This window comes from Neoarthrinium moseri (assembly GCF_022829205.1).
Source record: "Neoarthrinium moseri strain CBS 164.80 chromosome Unknown scaffold22_Wmoseri_CBS_16480, whole genome shotgun sequence".
NCBI lineage: Eukaryota > Fungi > Ascomycota > Sordariomycetes > Amphisphaeriales > Apiosporaceae > Neoarthrinium > Neoarthrinium moseri.
In genome coordinates this window covers 263270-284325 of record NW_026055136.1, presented here as the reverse complement: position 1 = coordinate 284325, position 21056 = coordinate 263270, and the positions used below count along the sequence as shown (strand labels likewise).

Below are 21056 nucleotides of genomic sequence, written 5' to 3'. Positions count from 1 at the left end.
CATTGATATTAACTTCTCATCACGCTCGATGCAAGTCCTTGCTTCAAATGGTGCTTTCAAAGCGGCCCTAGCAAAATCTGTCGGATGTACCGTTTTCCTCATGTCACTTATGTTGGCGATGTTGACCACAGTGGGTACCATCGCATATGTTTAGTTTCCCTTCACCGACTTCACCACTATTTCTAAAAACGTTCTTGAGCGTGATTGTTTATGAACCCCAATTTTTCACTTGGCACCGAACAATAGTCACATATGGAATGTCGCTCTACTGTGCCAACTAGCTTAGAGAACCAAGAGTAGCAATAGGATGCACGTTGTACGCAAGAAGCCAACAAGAAAACCATGATTTTTTTTTTATAACAGCAGCCGTGTCCGAATATCCAGTGTTCTCAGAATAGTGTAGCATGTCAAGGTGTTGCGCCCATAGATAGGTCCGTATGAGACCCCCTGCCCATATTCTGCTGGTGTCACTCTGGGCCAAATCACGTCATCGCCGTGGAAGAACGCTCTCCCAGTAACCGGCTCTTCGCTCCCGACGTTGGCTTGGTTTCTGAATGAATCGATGGTCTCGTCGCACTCCGAGAGGGTATGCAACATGGGGTCAGTAGCAATGCGGCGACCCTGGTATCATCCCACGCTCTTGGCACCAGACAGCAGTACGTGTGAATAATGAGGCTTAAAGAATCGGACATTATGAATACCCAAGCCGAATTGCGGCACCAAAAAAAAGCTATCAGAGGCCGCACCCAATTGATCTATCTCACTTCTGACCAATCCTACAGCAGATTGATATGGTTATCTACCTGAGGTCCGAGTTACGAGTACTACACTATCGCCTCCACCCACTTATTGTGGGTCGTCACAACCCCAGAAACCCACACCTCACCATCCAGCTCCGCACTTGCGTGTTCTCCTCGCGATAACCATGCATGTTCTACATGGTTCAATTGGTTCTTGAGTCTTGGAATGTAACGTCTCTTGCGAGTGATAGCTACAAATGAGAATGTCGGAGTACTCCGTTCGTAGACGTAAATAGCACCTACATGAGCCATATAGCACGTGCACACCTGCACGCTGTTCGGGTTCAGACATCGTGACATCTAGTCCTCTTCTACGGTTACTATCACTGTCTGTGATACCTACCTGTTCGCTATCCAGCATGGCCTCCATGCGGGATGAGAAAATCGAGCCGACAGTGGCGTTGCAATTACCGTCGGACGGCAAGGGAGGGCCGACAGAGGAGATCAAGGAGAAGGATCAGTCCAGTCAAAGCTGGGCTGACTCTGATTCAAGCCATGACCCCTCACTGGATGAACCTCAATATGACTTCACGTCCGAAGAATTTGCCAACATACCTGAACTTGTCCGCACGGTGGTGGGGTTCGAGGATGACCCGACTTTGCCTGTCATTACTTTCCGATCAGTGCTTCTGTCGTCGCTATTCTGTATACTAGGGAGTTGCGTCTCCCAGATATCATAGTAAGTTATACGAATGATTAGGTGATGTGAAGCTCTCTTGACTTACTGAGCATAGCTTTCGGACTACTTACGCACCGTTTCCAGTCTTCTTCGTCATCTTGACGTCTGCGCCATTAGGAAGGCTTCTCGCGCGTATTCTGCCGGATTATACAGTCCCATTAGGGAGGTTCTCTTTCTCTCTGAATCCAGGGCCATTCTCCGTCAAGGAACATGCCATCATAGGCATTGCTGCCAATGCTGGAAGCCAAGGACAATGGGCCAGTGAGTCCCCCAGACATATATATCCATACGCCATCTAATCATACAAGCTTATCTTCCAACAAATGCTGCGCTGTACTATGGCATCACGATGCAACCCGCGGTAGCCTTGTTCTTTGGATGGGTAAATAGCCTATGCGCTCGAGAAAGTCGATTACTGACATAGAGAAGGGCGCCTCGCTTCTTGGATTTTCTTTTGCAGCAATGGGCAAGTAATTCCTCCCTAACTTGCGAAAACTATTTCACTAACTGAGAAAGTCTAGTTCGCAAAATTCTCATTGACGATCCCGAGTTCATCTTTCCCCTCTCGATGCAGCAGGTCACATTGTACCGAAGCATGCAAGGCAAGTCCGAGTTACACCAAGGTAGAGCCAAGCAGCAAATGAAGGTCAGTGTCGAAATCAGAATACAAGCTCTTTCTCGCTAACGTCACGTTAGGTGTTTTGGTTGATTTTGTTTGGAACGTTTGTTTGGCAGTTCCTTCCCGAGTATTTGTTCCCGCTCACGGCCTCACTGGCACCACTATGTTGGTTTGCTAGTCAAAACCATACAGTAAACTTTCTAGGGGCTGGACGCGGCGGTATCGGTCTGCTTAACATTACTCTGAATTGGTCCAATATTACGTCAACGATTATCACGTATCCTTACAGCGTTCAGGTCACTATTTTCGTTGCTTTCGTCATAACAGTGAGTATCATGTCCACCTGCTATTCTCAATTAGGAGCTATGCTGATATGCGGCCAAGACGTGGATATTGATTCCAGTTGCGTACTTCGGGAATCTTTGGGGCTCTCCAACCTATAATATCATGTCAAACGGGGTATTTCAGAAAAATGGGTCATCATACCCATTCAACTCACTCAGTAAGTATCAATTCTACCTGATGGGTTGTTCTTCTAACATTACTGCAGTATATACCGATGCCAGTGGTGTACAACATTTTAATGAGACCAAGTATGAGCAGGTTGGGCTTGCTTACTCTGGAGCTCAGTATACTTGGGAAATCTTTATGGTAAGTCAGTGACTGACTATCCCCCTGGCCGAAGCTCATCGCTATTGTGCAGTGGTACGCATCTTATATCTCGTCTTTCGTCTGGTGTGGTCTCTTTCTGGGTCCGAAAATCTGGAAGATATGGAAAGCAAGGAAACAGGAGGGCCACTATCACCAAGACCGCTTAAGGTACTTTTTTCTAAGTATTAATACGAAATATTGTCTTAGCTCACAATTGGCAGCAAAATAATCCAACAATATCCTGGAATGACTAAATGGTAAGCCATCCGGTAATTTGTGAACGTTCAGGCTGACACGGACAAGGGAGTGGGTCGCACTGACGATCATTCCAATTGGAATTCTGCTGGCCATTGTGGCAGCTGGTTCCGTTTGGATGCCGACCTGGACGTACTTCGTAGCCCTTGGCTTTGGAGGAGCAGCTATGTTACCAATGAGCCTCGTATATGCCATGTCGGGATTCTCAATCAAGGTCGGCTTTTTCAATGAGCTGATATACGGGTGTAAGTCGTTTGTTAACATCGATGGGTTCCACGCTAATCAATACGCGCGAAGATATGATTGAGGCCCCAGGTTCTTCACGCCACCCTCTCGGACAACTCGCTTACCGTATTATTTCCGGAAATGTGTGGTATGATGCTCGTACGGTCTTGGAAGATCAGAAAGTGAGCGTGGCCGCATGCGTCTTTAGGCTGCTCTGCCTACTAACCTAGAGTTTAGATCGGCCATTATTTGCATCTACCCCCTCGACAGGTTATAGGTGTACAGATTCTCGCCAATATGGTTGCACTTCCAGTAAACTACGGCGTTATGCGATGGGTGCTTGCCACAAAGTTTGACTATGTCAGCGGGAAAGTCGCAGATCCCTTGGGTCAGTGGACAGGCCAAGACTTCAAGAGTTACAACACCGCCGGTATTCAGTATGCTCTGGTCGGACCCAAAAAGCTATTTGCGTCATCATTCTTCAGTCCAGTCCTCTACGGCTTCTTGGCTGGGGCCCTTGCACCTGTAATCATTTGGCTATTGCACAAGAAATTCCCTCGCGCTCGTTTCGACTTGTGGAACACGACCATCTTTTTTGCCAGTGCAGCAGTCTTCTATGGCAATCTGAGTACTGGCCCATTCACCACTATACTTCTCGGAACATTCACGAACTTCTTTCTGTACCGCTATCGCCGTCAGTTTTGGAACAAGTGGGCTTACATCAGTGGAGCAGCACTTGATACGGGCTTCAACGCGAACTTATTGTTTATATTCGTGTTTCTTGGTTCGACCGGTGCGGTGATAGTAAAGTGGTGGGGTAATGACGCGGTAAATGTTGAGAAGTGCTATGCTCTAGCAAAGTGAACATGGGCTGCACACACTATGGCAGTCCGTTGAAATTTAAAGGAGGGAAGCCATGACTCTCTCAATTCAAGCCTATAGGAATCAAAGCTGCGTAGATCAACCTATGCGCACTCGGGCTTTTATCAAAAGACAATAAGATTGCATAGTTATTCCGCCCACACTTCTTGCGCCACTTCCTTAACAAGTTGAAGCTTCTCCCACATCTTGTCCATAGTCATTCCTTTGCCACCAGCCAAGCTACTGCTACTAAACCCGCATTGTGGGCTTAACGCAAGAGAACCCAACGCTTCTTCCACAGTGACACCTTGCGCTTCGGCAATGATCTTTGCAGCCTTGGTGATACTGGCTTTAATAGTGTTGCGGTCTTCAAGTTCTGCTTTCTTGGTTGACACCAGACCTAAGACAACGTTTTTGCCCTTGGGTAGGAAACGGAGGGGTTCGAATCCGCCATCGCGCTCCGAGTCGTCGAACTCCAAGTAGTATGTTTGGTAGGCAGTCTGATTGAAGAGCTTATCTGCTATATTTTCATACGAGCCGGACACCCAGTTGGTAGAACCGGCCATGTTCCCACGACAAAGATGGACGCCGACATGGAGATCAGCAGGCTTCTTAGCTAGAAGCTGGTTGTGTGTGCGAATGTACAGATCCAACAGCTCGTCAGTATCCGTGCCGTCCGTCTTACATCCATCGAGGAACTGGGATGAGCAGAAGTAGGTAAGATGAGGATCATCAATTTGAAGATTACGCAGGCCCGCATCGTAAAGCGTCTGCAACTCGGCTGCGTAGCACTTGGCGAGATCACTAAAATACTCCTCGTCGGACTTGTAGCCAGAGCCGGCTGTGAAAGCTGTCCCCGGCTTCAACTGAATATGCTGGTAGTTCGGCGTCGGCATAGTTAGCTTTGCCTCTCCCCACTGGGACTTTGGCAACGTGTCTCGCAGCGCAATCCATTCAGGGAGGTAGGGAGACTCTTGATACTCAATCTTTCCAGTGCATTTCACAACCGCTCTAGTCTTGGCGCCCATCTTCGCCAGGCCGGTGGTTGTAGGGAAGTTGGTACGGAATGCATCTGGAATTGGGAGCTCGGGATTGATCTCAAAGCCTGATAGGTTTTCGAAGAACCCTCCGTAATAGATGTGACGGGTGTATTCACCGTCGGTGATGGGCCTGACTCCCTTGCTCTTCTGCAGCTCGACAACTTCCTTGACAGCCTTTGCTTCCGCTGCTTTTACCCCATTAGGGACTTCTTTGTTGTAAATTTGCGACGCTGAGGAAAGTCCAGAACGTGCCTCTAGGAGTGCTTGAGGTCGTAGGAGTGACCCAATGTGGTCGGCTCTATAGGGTGGTGCCATGACGTAAAAATGTCGATCAAGAACCAAGATCGTATTGAAATTGAGGTTGCCCTGATTGAGAGTTTACGGAAGTGTTTTCTCGGGTTAAAGGAGCACATGCCCGGCACAATCGGAGGGTTTGAAAATATCCCGGTGTTACATATGTCCCCAATTTCTATGGGGCTTTCGGATGTGATGCACACCGGCGATGGACGCTACCCCGCTTAGCCGAAAAGCAGTGAGTCCATAATCCACTCTTGCTTCACCTTTTGCCTTTGCGTTGAATCGCTAACAAGCGAACATCGGCTGTAAGCCTCGAAAAGGAAACAGTGTCTATAACGTTTGAGGGCGGGTTAATATTTACGGCACTGACTACTACAAACCCCTGTCGTTCTCTGAATAATTCGCTTTTTTTTTGGCCTGTCTTAAATGTCTCACATGACTCTTCACGATGCCGACGAGTATTCCCTTGTTTTAATGCGTTGTCGAAGAGGGCTGGAGCGGCCCGAGGAAGCGAAATTGCATGGCCGCATGACAATCGTAGGCTTGAGTCTCCGCTAATGTGGCTTATAAGAAGAGTGTCGACTGAGAAATCTTACCTGGTGAAAAGATGAAACTGGGCGCGGCGAATAGCCTTGCCGTGTTGCCAGTGGGGATAAGCTATAGGAGCAGTCTCGTGACCGAGCCTTCAGTGTGGGGGGTCAACTCCCTCTAGATACTCAAACGCTTCAAACAACACTCCAGCCCAGGAGAATTCCGAATGTGACCCAAAGCAAGGGCCAAGGACATCAATTTGCACAGGCTGACACAGCTTGGGGGCGAGGGGATCAGGAGTCACATCAAACTACTCGTATCGGCGTAGGATTCCAACCGACAGAAGCTTGAGTTCTGATTGGCGCTCTGCCACCACCAGGAGCCGAGACGTCTTGTGCTGCGCGCATTAGCATAAGCAGGATCCTTCGAGGGATATCACGCACTCCGAAGCACGATGAACAATGGGGTGGTGCGAAACCCGCACACGATGCCGCAGTCGCAGCCTGGACGGTGGCGAATGTATAATAATTGCGGTCATGCCTTCTCGTGTTCGAAAAGGATCTTCCCTCACCCTTACCTCTTTTCTCTATCACACTTGCGATAGGTAGAGAAAATGAAGCCGGGTCCAACTTATTATCCTATATCCACTGACCTGAAGGTGCACATCGTTATCAATGCTATCTTAGTACTCACAGCCACCGTCCTCGTTGCGGCTCGTATCGTGTCCCGCGTGGTGACCGGCGTGAGGCTAGGATGGGATGATGGTTTCGTCCTGGTGGCCTTGCCATTAGGCATTGGCCTTTTGGTGATTGAAGGGATTCGTAAGATTATCCCGTACTCACCTAATACTATTTTCACGCCAAACTAGACTAACAATCTCTCTGCAGTCGCGACTGTTGGCCTTGGATACCGAAAAGCTACATACGATAACCCAAACAACCTGTGGACCGTCCTCCCTGTATGCTATCCTCACACAATCAACCATTCCGTGCGGGCGCTAATCTGTTGGGATTGCTACAGCTTAATACTGCATTCACTCTTTGCTACATACCACTCATTGCGGCTGTAAAATGCAGCATGCTCTTCTTTTATCGACGAGCGTTTTCTGAAACCAAGGCGCGACTCACAATTTATATAACTCTCGGGTTTGTCGTGAGTTGGTTCGTCACTCATTTACTGACTTCTCTGCGTAAGTCTTCATCTACACATCTACACTGCTGGACTAGTACCCGGACTTGGTTTAGAGAACGGTAATGCTGATGCTCGGTCCTAATAGTATCTTGTCAGCCAATTGCCGTGCTGGTGGACCCATCCGTACCCGGTTTCTGCAATAATTCGACTATCATTGTTATCGCGCTGGCAGCAATCAACGTCGGTACGGATATTGCAATCATGCTGATACCCATCCCGACGATCCTCGGCCTCAAAATCAAATTATCTGAGAAGATTGGAGTTCTTGGTCTAGTCTTCCTTGGGATCTTGTAAGTATTTGTCAGTGCCAAATGTCTACCATTAAGCCTGAGTTAATCCTACAGGGTGACGGTCGCATCGATTGTGCGTCTTTACTACTACACACACGTCCAAGAGTTGGCAGACTGGACGGGATCAATGCCACCTGTGATATTCGTGTCAATATTTGAGGGCAACCTAGGCATCATAATCACGAGTCTACCGATGATTCGGCCGCTCTGGACAGCGCTCAAGAAGCGCAGGGACGCCAACCGGCGTGACTCGTGGGGAGGCGATGAGGGAAAGGCGTACTTGTTCCGAAACTCGGTCCAGGAAGCCCACGAGTTTGAAATCATCGAAATGAGGCTGGACGTTGGATCGATCGGGGGCAGGCAGTCAAACGGTGCTAGAATGAGGGAAGGGAATATGATTTGATAATCAGAGGGGCAACTAGGCGTGTAAGCGCAATGTCCTATTAATAGGTCTTTAGAAGGGGTTCACTTCAGCAGTCGATATATATACATTCGCTTAGGCTCTACTTTGAATGTCTGATTATTGTTACATCGCAGTGCTGTGTGATACGCAGACACAGGGGAGAAAAAAGTGAATCACGTCTTTCCCAGGATGGGTTGGCATTCTGCGGCCCAAGTAGAAACATTCCGCTCCGCTTGAAACACATATGCAACAAGACCGACAGCGTGACTTGGGGCATGTCATGTGATTTGCATCATGGCAGTCCATACTTGGGCACATCGTCAGCCTTGCATCCCACAGCGTACAGTGGCGTGCCTGAATGGGCGGTGGGTGACACAGCATGGCCAGCATGGCAGCAGCGCCGGTGGACGATTTGTCATTGCCCTCCAGCTGGCCCGGCTGTCGGTAGATGATGAGGATATCGGGCCCGGCTACACGGTCGAGGTGGAGCTCGGCCGGCGGCCCGTGGATCGAATCTGACAGAATGGCCTCAAGGGTTCAGCAATCATGCTCGCGAGACCCCAAGACCCCTGATGACAGTTCACAACCATGGACGCTCGGCGGCTCTCGAGAACACAAGCGGGTTGGTTGGCGATGGCGCAAGGCCGCCGCTAGAATGGCAATGCTAGGGGGAGGCTTGGCTGGCGGCCAATCAACGGGCCTGCGCAGCACGCAATACACCCCTCCCGCCTGGATGCGGCTAGTGCGGGGGATGCGCGGGGCAGTTCTGGTCGACGCGGACGGCGAGCTGCTGATGGATGGCGACATGAGCGACAGCCTCAAGCCCGTCCGGGATAGCCAGGACGATATTTGACTCGCTGCCAGGCCACCGGAGGCCCTTCGGAGACGAGCACAGGTGCAGGAGCAGAGGTAAATCTTTCTCCCCTCCTCGAGGCCCAAGGCCCATAGATCCATGATCCAATCTTGGGGGCATTGCGCCATTGTGGGAACGTAGCTTAGCTGAGGTCATAAAATATTTATTTGGCAAGCTGCCCCTCCATCACCTGCGCGAGACCCCTCCATCTCTTCATTCCTCTGCTTCATCTCTTTTGCTGTGATACCCCAGAACATACCGCAAGCACCCATCTTGCCCTCTGTCACTCCCTGCCTCTATCCCGGCAGTCTCGTTGATCTGAAACCAAACCAAACACACATCCACACACACACACATACACCCACCTTCACAATGGCTGACCAGAGACCTGCGCCGTAAGTGCCGCTTCATCCTCTCGCTTCCCGCCTCCTCTCTCCCGTTCTCACCCCACGATCGCCCAAGGCATCATGGATCGTGGGGGAGCGGGGGGAGCGGGGGAAGCTGGAGGTGGACATACCAGCTCAGAGTCGATCGATGGCGCTGACATGATGTTCTTCGTTCTAGTCTCCGCCTGGGCACTGTTGCCCCCAACTTCAAGGCCGACACCACCACCGGTCCCATTGACTTCCACGAGTTCATTGGCGACAAGTGGGTTGTCCTGTTCTCCCACCCTGAGGACTACACCCCCGTCTGCACCACCGAGCTCGGCGCCTTTGCCAAGCTCGAGCCCGAGTTCACCAAGCGTGGCGTCAAGCTGATCGGCCTGTCTGCCAACACCCTCGGCAGCCACGAGGGATGGATCAAGGACATTGACGAGGTCACCGGCTCCAAGGTTGCCTTCCCCATCATTGCCGACAAGGAGCGCAAGGTTGCCTACCTCTACGACATGTAAGTCGATCCGTTTCCCCACCTCTGTGGGATCCTGCGAGGCCGGCAGAGTGCTAATGCGTGGCGCTTCCCAGGCTTGACTACCAGGACACCACCAACGTCGACTCCAAGGGCATTGCTTTCACCATCCGCTCCGTCTTCATCATTGACCCCAAGAAGACCATCCGGCTCATCCTGTCCTACCCTGCCTCCACCGGCCGTAACACCGCTGAGGTCCTCCGTGTTGTCGACTCGCTCCAGACCGGTGACAAGCACAAGATCACCACCCCCATCAACTGGATCCCTGGTGATGATGTCATTGTCCACCCCTCGGTCAACAACGACCAGGCCAAGGAGCTCTTCCCCAACTTCCGCATTGTCAAGCCCTACCTCCGATTCACTCCTCTGCCCAAGGAGAAGGCTACTGTCGCATAAGCGTCTCGTGGGCGACGCAGAGTGCGACGGCTACGTCAGAGAGGATGGTATGCGAAAACGGCGTTTGTCATGCAATGGCGGCGATGGCCTGGATAGTCAGGTTTTGAAATGGGTAGACAAGAATCTACCCCTGGCCGTGGTCCACACCCATATGCCAGCCCGTATCTAATGAATAAAAAGAATGAATGATACCACCACTCCTGCTTAAGATGGTTGCCAAGGGTGAAAGTGACGATACGATATTTCATCTCATAACTGATTAGGTCATTGCTGTCTGCTTGAAACGGATAGGGTCCCTCGGCATTGCGACTCAAGAGCCTCACGGGCCCACGGCCATCGCTACCGTGCAAAATTGTCGGGACTCGCCAGGACGCCAAGTTACCGTGACAAGGACTTCGACCACACGCCCTGGCATGGAATGGTCCGCGGCTTCATCCCCGGGTAGCTATGGATGGAACCAATCACTCGGGGATAGTCTCAAGTGCTGATGCCAGCTAGCGTAGGTAGATCGACGGCTTCGCTTGCATTCCCCTGTCACCAACTTTTCAGCTCAGAGTACTAACGTATGGTACAAGACATGAATATGCAACCAGGGGCTGCTGGTATTGGTGAATGGAGATTTTCAGGCAGGAAATAGTTCCCGATAGCAGCAAAGCCATGAACAGCTTGACCGTTCCTCCATAGGTCAGCTGAGTTGACGTTCTGAAGCAGCCTACATAGTGCGTTGGCTGCGCTGATGTGTAAATGGACCCCTCGGTTTGGAGCTATAATTAGACAGAACGACTGTGGTGGACGGTGGACTATAGATAGGCTAAACAACGGAATGCGAAGAAAGCTGCTCTGCTCCATCGAAGGATCAAGCTGTTGGCCCCATGGCACATGTAAGATGTTCCACTATGTACAACGCATGTTTGTACATGGTGCCATGCAGGCAGGCAGGATGGATCGAGGTCAAGAAGGTCACAAACCGTTTCGGCACGATCCCGGCAACGCAACCTTGGGGTCACAGTGCTCTGCCGAACCAAACGTTGCATGGATCGTTTTTACCACCAATGAAACGCAATGACATGCAGTTGTTCGGACGCGAGTAGTAAGTCAGCAGCAGTAGATCAGGAGCAACCAACCCAACCGACCAACCAACAACAGAATCGCCACGAACACCTACCACGTGCGCTGGTGCGTTCAGGTGCTGCTTATGCATTAAGAGCTGGGCTGTTTTACCATCCGTTAGCGCAGCCTGTCACTCGAACCCTGACGTCAACTCGGTCCGCGCGCGCGGCTCTGGTCTCGTTGGGCTATAGTATTTTGCGACGGCGTGCCAACTTCCCTAACGTAGCCCACGTATAGCCAGGCCTGCCATGGAGCTCCAGCGCTGCCGAGGCAGATTATCGATTTCTGATCATGGGATTTCTGAGGATGCGACCAACAACCCATTTGCCCTTGCCAGTTGCCCATGCCACCACTGGCGGCGCGGCGCCGAAACGAAGATCCAGGAACGAACTGGTGGAAGCGAAGATGGGCGAGGAATCCTTCCCGTTTCAAGCTCCGGCCGGGCTAGCCGCCACGAGGATTCAAGGATGCCAGCTCGCCCCAAGCTTGTTCAGGTGAGAAATCTCCGCGTTCCTGGGCCCTGGGCCCTTCTCCCCCCCCCCATTTCCCTTCTGGTCTGCCGCCAGGGCCCAGGGGCACACCCCTTTAGGCCTCCAGGGCCTCAGGGCCTCTACCGTGGACAGTAGGGGGGGCCCCTGTCAACGGCTTTTAAATGGGGCATCGTGGGCTATCCAGTGGCAGACAGCCAGCCATGCATCCGATCTCGTGGGACGTCGCTTGTGAAACAAAAGCCAGTTCGATGGACATGGGATCGACTGACTGACTAACTAAAGACCGTCGGCCTGTGGGCTGAAAGAAGGAAGCACTCGTCGTGTTTTCTACTGGCTGTGTATGGGGTCATCCAGCTCCGAGTTCGAATTTGCAACTCTGCGACGTGGGCGACGGGGCAAGGGGAATGAATCACCAGGTCTCCGTCGCCGTCTCGTCTCCTCTTTCCATTGTCATTAACGCAGGGCAGGGAGGGCAGGGAGGGCAGGGCCAGGGCACAGACTCTCTCCCGCAGGGCGGCCAGGGGGCACACGAACCAGTCAGCACGCGAGAAGAGGACGAACCGCCCGATTGACTGCAGAGAAGCAGGCCGAGACAGGTTGGGGGACCAAGCGAGGCTAGGTTACCACCACACGAGTGACAATTGAGCAATCCGCTGCTGTGCCGGTCCTCCACCCCTTCCCGAGCTATCTGCAGCACCTTGGTTTTGTGCGTCTTGTCTTGTCTCGCTTTGCCTCTTTTTCCTTCTTTCGGTGCAGCCCGAGCCCCCAAGTGTACAGTAGTCAGCCCCCCGTCCCAAGAGACACCCCCAAGCGTCAAGGTGAGGTTGCCATCCAATTGCCAGACCCTTCCGCGAACTCTCGTCGGGCTGTGTGTGCCAAGGGCGACCCGGCGGCTGTCCCCACCCCCAATCTCCTTCCCCTGGCCCGCGCGCCCTTCAGATTTCCTTCTCGAATCTCCTTTCCCCACCGAGCGACCTCACTCGACCGCCGGCGACAACCTCAACCCTGGACGGGCTCTTCCCAGCACATACCTACGCAGTACCCATACCGGCACCGTACCTGGGCACCTCGAGGCTGCAATACCCACCGCGCCGATCGAGCCAGCCCCTTTGCAGACTTCACGGCCGTTTGAGACTGACAGTATACTCCGCTTTTGCTCGTGCTCTCCCCCTCTTAGCCTCCGTCCACTGCCAGACGGCCAGGCGACCGACCTATCCCATCCCGTCTCCCAGCTGAACGCCCATTCCGCACACTCCTCGTCGTCCACTTGGCGGCACTCATTACGAGCAGAGAGTGTGTCTGTGCGATCGCAGGTGCTCCTCTCCGCCCCGAGTTCCCAGCGGCGAGCCTGAGCCCTGGTCGCCCGTCAGCCTTTGCGACTGAGCTAGGCTCTCTCCACGACCCAAGAGAGGGAGATCCGCACCGCGGCGGATTCCCCGGTGAGGCATTCCACCTTTGCAGAAATTAAATATTGCAACATCGTCCTGGGGTTGAGGTAAGATGTCACCTGTCGTCGTCCATCCCCCCCCTTGATCCCCTTCAGGCCCCCCCCTCCACTCCTGTGCGAGCCTCCCCTTACCCATTGTGCCCTTCCCCCGTAAGCCTCCCAGATCCTCTCTGTGCCCCCCCGCCAGCCTCAGACTGTCCCGACCTGATTGTGCCACGTCCTTGGGGCCGTGTATACGACATCAGACTTCGTCGGGCGCCTGCCATACCCGAGTACCGACTTAGACCCCCTACCTGGCGGGTACCGTCGCACTGGGGGTGGAGGTGACAACAGCTGCTCTACCCACAGGCGTCTCTTCGACTCTGTAGCCCTTTCTTTCCGCCCCTTCCGCCGTCGCCCTTTTCCTGCCCAGATGTTGGCCTCCTCCTTACGCTTCACCCTTTTCTCACCATCCTCGTCGTCGTTGTCATCGTCGTCACCGTCGTCCTGAGAGCCCTCTGTGACCCAGGCGTCGCAGAAGCGTGGAGCTGGGCGAAATGGCGGGACGCGGGGCGACTTCGAGTCACGATGACAGCTCATGGTCGTCCGATTCGGAAGCTTACGACTTCGAAGACTATAGCGATTCCCACGATTACCACAACGCCCTTCGAGAGGCTGCCGAGCCGCGAGAGTACCACGAGGCCCTCCGAGCCCCGCCTCCACCAAAGTCCACGTCCGAAATCCTCTCGGATGTGTATAGAGGCATCAAGAAGGCCATCCCCACGCGAGAGGAATCCTTCAAGCTCCCCAGAGCTCCTTCACGACTGGCTCTAAAGGCCTTCGCGACTCAAGGCTCGACACCTTCAGCACAGCAGGTTGAGAGTCCGTCCGCTACCCCCACATCAGCGCCTCCGTTTAGGAACTTCCCGGCACCAAAGCATGCCCGGAACCTGAGCTTGCAGAACAGCCTCGAGAAGCCGCTGCCACATCCGCCGCCTCCCTCTCTAAGTCCCATCACCCCTACCATCTCTGGCAGAGATACCAGGCAGGGGAGTCTCGCCTCGATCGTCGATAGTGAGTACGAGGCAGATATGGAAAGCCGCACAAGCACTATGGATTCCAACACGTCCGTACCCGGTAACCAGTCTGGCCAAATGTACACAGGAGGGTTCGATATGAGCAGCAGTCAGAGCAGTATAGCTAGCGCGAGGCCGGATGGAGGAGAAGGACAGAGGGAAAACCTGACGCCCCGGAGTAACGGGCCCATGTCGGCTGGGCCATCCCCTCCCGTGGCCTCCTCATCCGGCCGAACCCCAGCCATAGGTCAACCTGTGGGAACTCCTTCGACGTCGTCGTCTTCTGCCCACCTGTCTGGCTTGATGTGTAACGTACATCGAACCACCGGAAGGGAGCCCCACCCCCTTGTAGGAGCCACTACGACTATCCTCGGAGACAAGCTCTACGTCTTTGGCGGCCGGATACTTTCCAGAAGCCGGCCAGCACCCTTGACGGCAGACCTGTATGAGTTGGATCTCATAAGGCGGCATTGGTCTAAATTGGAGACGACTGGAGATGTACCTCCGCCTCGCTACTTCCACTCCATGTGCGCTCTGGGGGACACCAAATTGGTCTGCTATGGAGGCATGTCTCCTAGCCCGAGCCAGTCCTCTCCGGCCAACCCAGACCAGCAGCCTGAAGTCACCGTCATGTCAGATATCTACATCTACGATGCCCCCTCGAAGAAGTGGACCTACGTCCCAACCCAGGACACGCCTCAAGGACGATATGCCCACTGCGCTTGCATTCTTCCGTCTTCAGCTACTTTCTCATCAAATAAGGCGCCATTGTCCGCCCTACAGCACAATCCTTCCAGTGGGAATCCCAACGAAGGGAGGATTGGCATCAACATCGATGGAGCAGGAGGTGCAGAGATGATTGTAGTCGGGGGCCAAGACGGTGCGAACCATTACATTGAACAAATCAGCGTGTTCAACTTGCGGAGCTTGAAATGGACTTCAACGCAGTCACTTGGGAAGTCGTGTGGTGCATATCGCAGTGTTGTGGCACCACTTCCTCCCTCGGTCACCTCCAAGATCGGCAAGGCGGGCGCGGGTGCTTCCCGTCAGGACAGCAGTTTCAGTCAGGAGGCTCGGGACCCCGGATCGTCAATGCTGATCTACTCAAACTACAACTTCTTAGACGTCAAGCTAGAGCTTCAAATCCGTGGTTCTGATGGATCCCTGGCCGAGAAGCCCATGTCGGGCACATACTCACCACCCGGGCTGCGCTTCCCCAATGGAGGCGTCATTGATACGTATTTCGTTGTAAGCGGCACATACTTGACCAGCTCGAAGCAAGAGTATGCGCTCTGGGCCCTGGACTTGAAGAACCTGACTTGGGCGCGCATCGATGCGGGTGGCAGCATATTCAGCCAAGGAAGCTGGAACCGTGGGGTGCTGTGGAACCGAAGAAATACCTTCGTCATCCTGGGTAACCGCAAGCGCAGCCTGGTTGACGACTACAACCACCGACGGATCAACTTTTCCAACGTCTGCATGGTCGAGCTGGAGGCTTTTGGCTTTTACGACAATCCGAGACGGGTTACGCCCTTGTCAGGCTTTGCATCAGCCAGCAGCCCATACAACATCCCCGGGCTCAGCATCGCGCGCAAGGCTGGCTGGACTGGAGGCGGCAGATTCCATTCTCGCGCGGCGGAAGAACTTGGTGAGAAGGCTCTAGTTCTGCGCGAATTATCTGATATGGACATTCTCTGCATTGGAGGAGAACGTATCCCTATCAACTCGCGGATCGTTGGCCGAAGATGGGGACCCTATTTTGTACAGTTGTTACGGGAAGGTGCAGCTACGCAGGATGGGAGCGATTCGGCCACTTTGAGGACCAACATCTCCGGACCTGCTGGCACTCGAATGTCCGTTATGACGATCACTCCGGGGCAGTCGAATAATCGAAACACTGGCGAGAGCAGCTTCTCAATGGGTTCTACTGTCGGGAACTCATTCTCATCTGCTGGATCTGCGAAGCCTCCCAGCACAGCGGCAACATCTGTCTCGAGCAGCGGTCCCACCGATTTTACATCCATAAACTCGGCCCCCACGCCAGCATCCCTGCCTCCCAATATCCGTCCGAGATGCCTCTATCTGCCCCACACCTATCTTACCGTGCAGGCTTTGCTGCATTTTCTGTATACATCGTCGTTGCCGTCGCCCCAGAGTCCACTCTGCACTCCGCAAATCCTCTGCTCGCTTCTACAAATTGCCCGTCCATACAAGGTGGATGGTCTGCTGGAGGCTGTGGTGGAACGGTTGCATGCCTTGCTCGACTCCAGGAATGCAGCTGCAGTATTCAACGCAACAGCTATGGCCGCCGGCGGTGGGCGGGGCATCGACGGTACACTGAACCCGAACTTCCTGACCCAAGCAGACTCCTTGGCTGGAGGTGGGCCCAATGGTCGGTCCATGTCGATATCGCAATCCAGCACAGACGAGTCAGTATCCGGAATGAGCGGACTGCGTATCAACACTGGAGTTCCTGCCGCACGCCCCGGCAGCGATGAGCTCAGCGCTACCACCAGTGTCAGCGGCAGTGAATGGAGCAGTGAAGTCGGCGACAGCGAGCGTGGCACTACCAGAGAAGTTTGGAGTGGTGAGTTGAGCAGCGTCATTGGCCTGCAGAAGCGTGGACTGCGCGGACTTATGGAGGGTCGTCGTATGCGCGCCAACGTAGATCGCAGCCGGGAGAATGAAGGGTCAGCGAGGGGTGACCGTTACGGACAGAGAGTTGGCCTCGGCATTGCTGCTGGATCATAGGATGGCGACGAGCATGTTATGGAGTTTGCTGACGAGCTTGAGGAGATGCCATTGGAGGCAACTCTCGGCGCCAACAACACTACAGCTGGGGATGCGGACATCGCGATAGACCCGTCTCGTTCCGCTTATGGGGATACTCCCCCGTCGCTCCATCTGTTACAGACAAAGCATCTGACCGGAGCTGACATCTGGATCCCTCGACTCTAGAGGACAAGTTTCATCACTGAGGAGTACACATGGCGTTAGAGTGTAGAGAAATGTTACAGGGGTTTTGGCTTTTTTATCTGAGATTACTGGACAGGTGTTCAGGATTTACTGTGCATAGGAGAATCTAAATGATGAAATGACCTGGTACGGCCGTTCAAACTTCAAACTTCAAACCCGACATCTCAATACATAGTGACAGTATTTCAACTGTCTTGTCCACCTGATACTCGCGACATAGAAACGACAAACGTCATTCAACCGCGCCCTTCTCATCGACGAACCCCAAATCCTACAAGCCTAGGAGTTCTGCGTCTTGCAGAAGTGTTTTCTCTATGCTACACAAAGAGCTCAGCCGAAATGGAATTGCACAAATACGAAATCCAGGCCATTGTTTGCTCCGTACCATCGCTAGACAAGGTCTCGGCATGCTTTGTGAGGATAAGACAAAGAGCCATCGAGCGCTGTCTTGCTGCTACGCATGCCCACTTCGTTTGAAGGTGTTGCTAATTTTGTATACTGGAATGGCATGGCCGTTGTGTCACTGGAGATGTGTATGTCAATACTGTCTACACCAACGACCGATGGGACAATCAGCACCAACTCGTGATACATTCTTGAATAATGCTGGATATCCCCCCGGAAACCCGTATCCCCGTACACCCTATATAATATACCATGACCAGGTTCGGGCTCGAGCCCCTGACGGCCGCCGACTGGGCAAAGTGGCGCGCCTTCCGCACCCGCCACCGCTCGCGGCCCGAATGGCAGCTCCTCGACCACGTCCAGGCCGAGATCCGCCGCCTCGAGCGCGCCACCCCGGACCTGGGCCTGGCGGACCTCGACCCGGCCGTCGTGGGCAGGTACTACGGCCGCGGCGCCACCGACCCGCTCGTCGTCGCGGCCCGCGCCAACGTGCGCCGCCGCTGGAGGGAGGACCTGCGCATCTGGCGGCCCGCGTTCGAGGCACTCATGCGCGGCGTGGCCAAGGACGTTGGCGGGTGGTACCACGAGCAGAGCGACGTCGAGGAGGGCCTCCTGCAGGCCGGCGCATTCCCGAAATCCGCGGAGCGGGTGTGCAGGAGGGCGAGGAGCAGGCCGGACGCCATGTTCCGGGCCGAGGTGATGACGGCGCAAGCGGCGTTCGAGGCGAAATTAGCGGAGGAGGAACGCCATGAAGAGGGCGGTATGATCAGTGGGATCAGGACACAGGTTGGTGGGGTTTCGGACGTGGGGTCGTGGGCGTACTGGAAGGTGAGGCGCCAGTGGGAGCACAGGGGCATCTGGTACCATGCCTGGCACGTTCTCCCCGGGAACGCGTGGGCCCACGAGCTGCCGGTCGAGAGATGGTACGCAAGCAACGGCTTCCGGCACCCGAGGGAGATGAAGCGGCACAGGAGAGCGACACGTAGTAGAGGAGGCGTGGCGAAGGGGACGACAGCACGATACCGCAATGCGGGCAAGAAGCGGCGGGGTGTCCGCTGGGCAGACTACCTGGGAAATATCGGCCTGCGAGAGTCCGATTCCTCGCATGGGGACGAAGCGCAAGGGCTCGACGTTGGCGTCAATCCGGCTTGGCTGTCCAAGGCGGAGGATAAGGAGTGGCAATTCGACGGCCTGCCTGCCCGGATCCAGCACCGGCAGGAGAACTTGACCTTCAGGGCTGTCAGGGACGGGACGCTGCAGCGGGGGCTGTTCTTCGGGGCGCCGACGCCGACGCTGGAAGAGCGCCCCAGCGCGGCTATACGTGGAGAAATAGTCAAGGATCAAGTTGGAGGAATCTAGGAGCTGGGAAGCAGGGGCACGCCGGGGATCAACTGGAGGTTGTGTCGGAACTTTCTGGTCCTGGCTCTGATGCTCCGGTACCCCTATTTGCAGCTGCTAGGGTAGGTCGGCTTCCGCTCTTCTGATGAATTAGTTCGATTCAAAAACTTCTTTTACACCTTTTTTTATTTTCTTTTTTTTCTTTCTGAGCCAGTGATTCTTGTTGCAGTTGCGAAAGGACTTCCGCAGTATATGCTTCTAGGGACAATTCATGAAGATCTGAGAAAATCCAGAGCCAATTCCCTTGACATATCTTCGATATACCAGTTTCAGGACACGATCAGTGGCAATCGAGGAGCAATAAAGATGAAGTCCCATTTCCATCACACTGTCATCCATGGTATTTCCGATCTCCCATCTCAGCACTCTCTGAAGAACACAGTGGCAGGTCAATAGCAAGGTGGATACCGCTGCATTATCTTGAACCAGCACCAAATGGACGAAAAGGAAGCTTCTGAGCTGGATTCTGCGGCCCCCATGAGCCTTATTTTGTGAAACATAGAATATCTATCAGCTTTCAATCCAAGGACCAATGGAAAACTTACTTCAGGGCTCTAGGAAGACAGCTCGGTTGCTGTGAATGGTGAATGCCTGTGTGAATGACCACGGTCTCCTGGGCAGAAGATAAACCGCCAGTGGTAACTTCGCCTTCGTATACACTCCAGGGTAGACTTTCACGTGCTGCACTGTATAGTCGCAAATAGTCAGCTATGATAAAATTGAGCAGCAGTAAATCCTCCACGTCCTGATCACGGAAACTGGGGCTCAAAAGGCCACCTCCTCTTCCAGTCGCCCTCTGAGACATGGCAATTCCAAAACGGTTCATACAAGGTATGTAAACGCCACTGATGTGGTATCGGAGTCCGTGGAAATCAGGTTGGATGCTTCTATGCGGATGTCCCGATTAGTCAGCAATCGTTCCTCATTTTCTTGTGGCTCGGCGATCACTTGACTGAATGAGTCATCAGCCCAGCAACAATTGATCAACGCTCTCGCTCTGTATATAAATGGGACCTCTTCTGCTCAGAAGAGCTGCTGCGTGCTTCGTGACAGTATCAAGCGCATGCTATTATATACTTGTGGTAGTTCCTCCCGCATGCCAGCAGCCATAAGGATCTTTTTCAACACCTTGATGCAGTCGGTCTTGTGGCCTGGATCTACTATATCAAAGTAGTTCCCAAACAAGATCTGAGCGATCACATTGGTTGTCATTGCGGTCCACCCCTTGAGAACGTCGGCCGTCCGTTCCTTGCTCAGCGTTGACTTGATCTTGACCACCGGCTGCTCAGCAGTGTTGCGTATAAGGAGCTCCAAGATATTGCACGGAGGTATCAACGCGAGTGCGCTAGACGCAAAGACTTAAATGCGCTGGATGCGGTTCTGCGCCTTCAAGCTCGTCTAGAGATCATGGCCCATCCATACCAACCATGAGTGGTCCGGTCTGGACGCTGGAACCCGTCCAATGTGCAAGGCTGCCACCATTGCCTGTGACGATATCTTACGTGGAAGCAACCTATGGACTGAGTATTGGTAGAATAACCTCACCATCGACCACTCCCCAGCTTCGTCGTTCTGACCTGCTCGTCCGACTTTGAGGGAAATATCAAGGCAGTTTTCATCTTGACCGAATCCATGAGGAAAGCCACGGGTATGTGTGACTATATGCCACGGATCCTTGATGTTGGGGAAGAGCTTGTGTTTACTTCAAGGTAGGGCCGCAGAAATCCCCCTAAACCAGCAAGAGGGCCTGTATTCTGCACCAAGTTTACTTATTGCTTAAGTAACCGCGGGATTAGACCTCTGTCTTTCCGCGACTGCATTATTTTTGAGGCTCAATCCTCCTGATACGACGTAAGTGTATTGGATGATAAGAAGAAGAATATGTAGAATCTCTAGCCCGGTGAACGGCTGAAGACACTATGGCATATCACATTTTTTAGGTAATTGTAGCGTTTCTGTCTTCAATATCCATTTATCCTTCTCTAATTTTCCGTTTTGATGCGATCCTTATGGGGTGTGATGCAGGATGTATCAAAGATGAGGAATGTAAGCATCCATGGCACACATCTATGTGTATAACCCCTCTACCAAACCGTATCGATTTCTTCTCCTGTTTTCTCTTGGTTAGAACTTGCCTTTCCCGTGGAATCCCACATCTTTATCCTGGCTTTCTTTAG

At 53.3% G+C, this 21056-nt stretch overlaps 7 protein-coding genes across 7 annotated transcripts; 6 read left to right on the top strand and 1 right to left on the bottom strand.

The window, feature by feature from the left end:
• Nucleotides 1-1159: 1159 nt before the first annotated feature.
• Nucleotides 1160-4093, top strand: JN550_006405 (uncharacterized protein; the record flags this gene model as incomplete). The annotated part of the gene is made up of 11 exons (XM_049318140.1): nucleotides 1160-1479; nucleotides 1535-1740; nucleotides 2001-2125; nucleotides 2176-2424; nucleotides 2483-2600; nucleotides 2649-2749; nucleotides 2802-2917; nucleotides 2971-3006; nucleotides 3053-3249; nucleotides 3302-3411; nucleotides 3467-4093. 11 exons carry the CDS (start codon nucleotides 1160-1162, stop codon nucleotides 4091-4093), a joined length of 2205 nt encoding a protein of 734 aa, XP_049171624.1.
• A 146-nt stretch (nucleotides 4094-4239) lies between these two features.
• On the bottom strand, nucleotides 4240-5445 carry JN550_006404 (uncharacterized protein; the record flags this gene model as incomplete). Its single annotated transcript, XM_049318139.1, has 1 exon — nucleotides 4240-5445. The coding sequence occupies one exon, from the start codon at nucleotides 5443-5445 to the stop codon at nucleotides 4240-4242; it is 1206 nt and encodes a 401-aa protein (XP_049171623.1).
• A 1126-nt stretch (nucleotides 5446-6571) lies between these two features.
• JN550_006403 (uncharacterized protein) lies at nucleotides 6572-7842 on the top strand (the record flags this gene model as incomplete). The annotated part of the gene is made up of 5 exons (XM_049318138.1): nucleotides 6572-6779; nucleotides 6846-6916; nucleotides 6979-7147; nucleotides 7235-7439; nucleotides 7494-7842. The coding sequence occupies 5 exons, from the start codon at nucleotides 6572-6574 to the stop codon at nucleotides 7840-7842; spliced, it is 1002 nt and encodes a 333-aa protein (XP_049171622.1).
• A 523-nt stretch (nucleotides 7843-8365) lies between these two features.
• On the top strand, nucleotides 8366-8695 carry JN550_006402 (uncharacterized protein; the record flags this gene model as incomplete). Its single annotated transcript, XM_049318137.1, has 1 exon — nucleotides 8366-8695. The coding sequence occupies one exon, from the start codon at nucleotides 8366-8368 to the stop codon at nucleotides 8693-8695; it is 330 nt and encodes a 109-aa protein (XP_049171621.1).
• A 372-nt stretch (nucleotides 8696-9067) lies between these two features.
• JN550_006401 (uncharacterized protein) lies at nucleotides 9068-9997 on the top strand (the record flags this gene model as incomplete). Its single annotated transcript, XM_049318136.1, has 3 exons — nucleotides 9068-9090; nucleotides 9260-9583; nucleotides 9658-9997. The coding sequence occupies 3 exons, from the start codon at nucleotides 9068-9070 to the stop codon at nucleotides 9995-9997; spliced, it is 687 nt and encodes a 228-aa protein (XP_049171620.1).
• A 3584-nt stretch (nucleotides 9998-13581) lies between these two features.
• On the top strand, nucleotides 13582-16851 carry JN550_006400 (uncharacterized protein; the record flags this gene model as incomplete). The annotated part of the gene is made up of 1 exon (XM_049318135.1): nucleotides 13582-16851. One exon carries the CDS (start codon nucleotides 13582-13584, stop codon nucleotides 16849-16851), a length of 3270 nt encoding a protein of 1089 aa, XP_049171619.1.
• An 882-nt stretch (nucleotides 16852-17733) lies between these two features.
• On the top strand, nucleotides 17734-18840 carry JN550_006399 (uncharacterized protein; the record flags this gene model as incomplete). The annotated part of the gene is made up of 1 exon (XM_049318134.1): nucleotides 17734-18840. One exon carries the CDS (start codon nucleotides 17734-17736, stop codon nucleotides 18838-18840), a length of 1107 nt encoding a protein of 368 aa, XP_049171618.1.
• Nucleotides 18841-21056: the final 2216 nt, after the last annotated feature.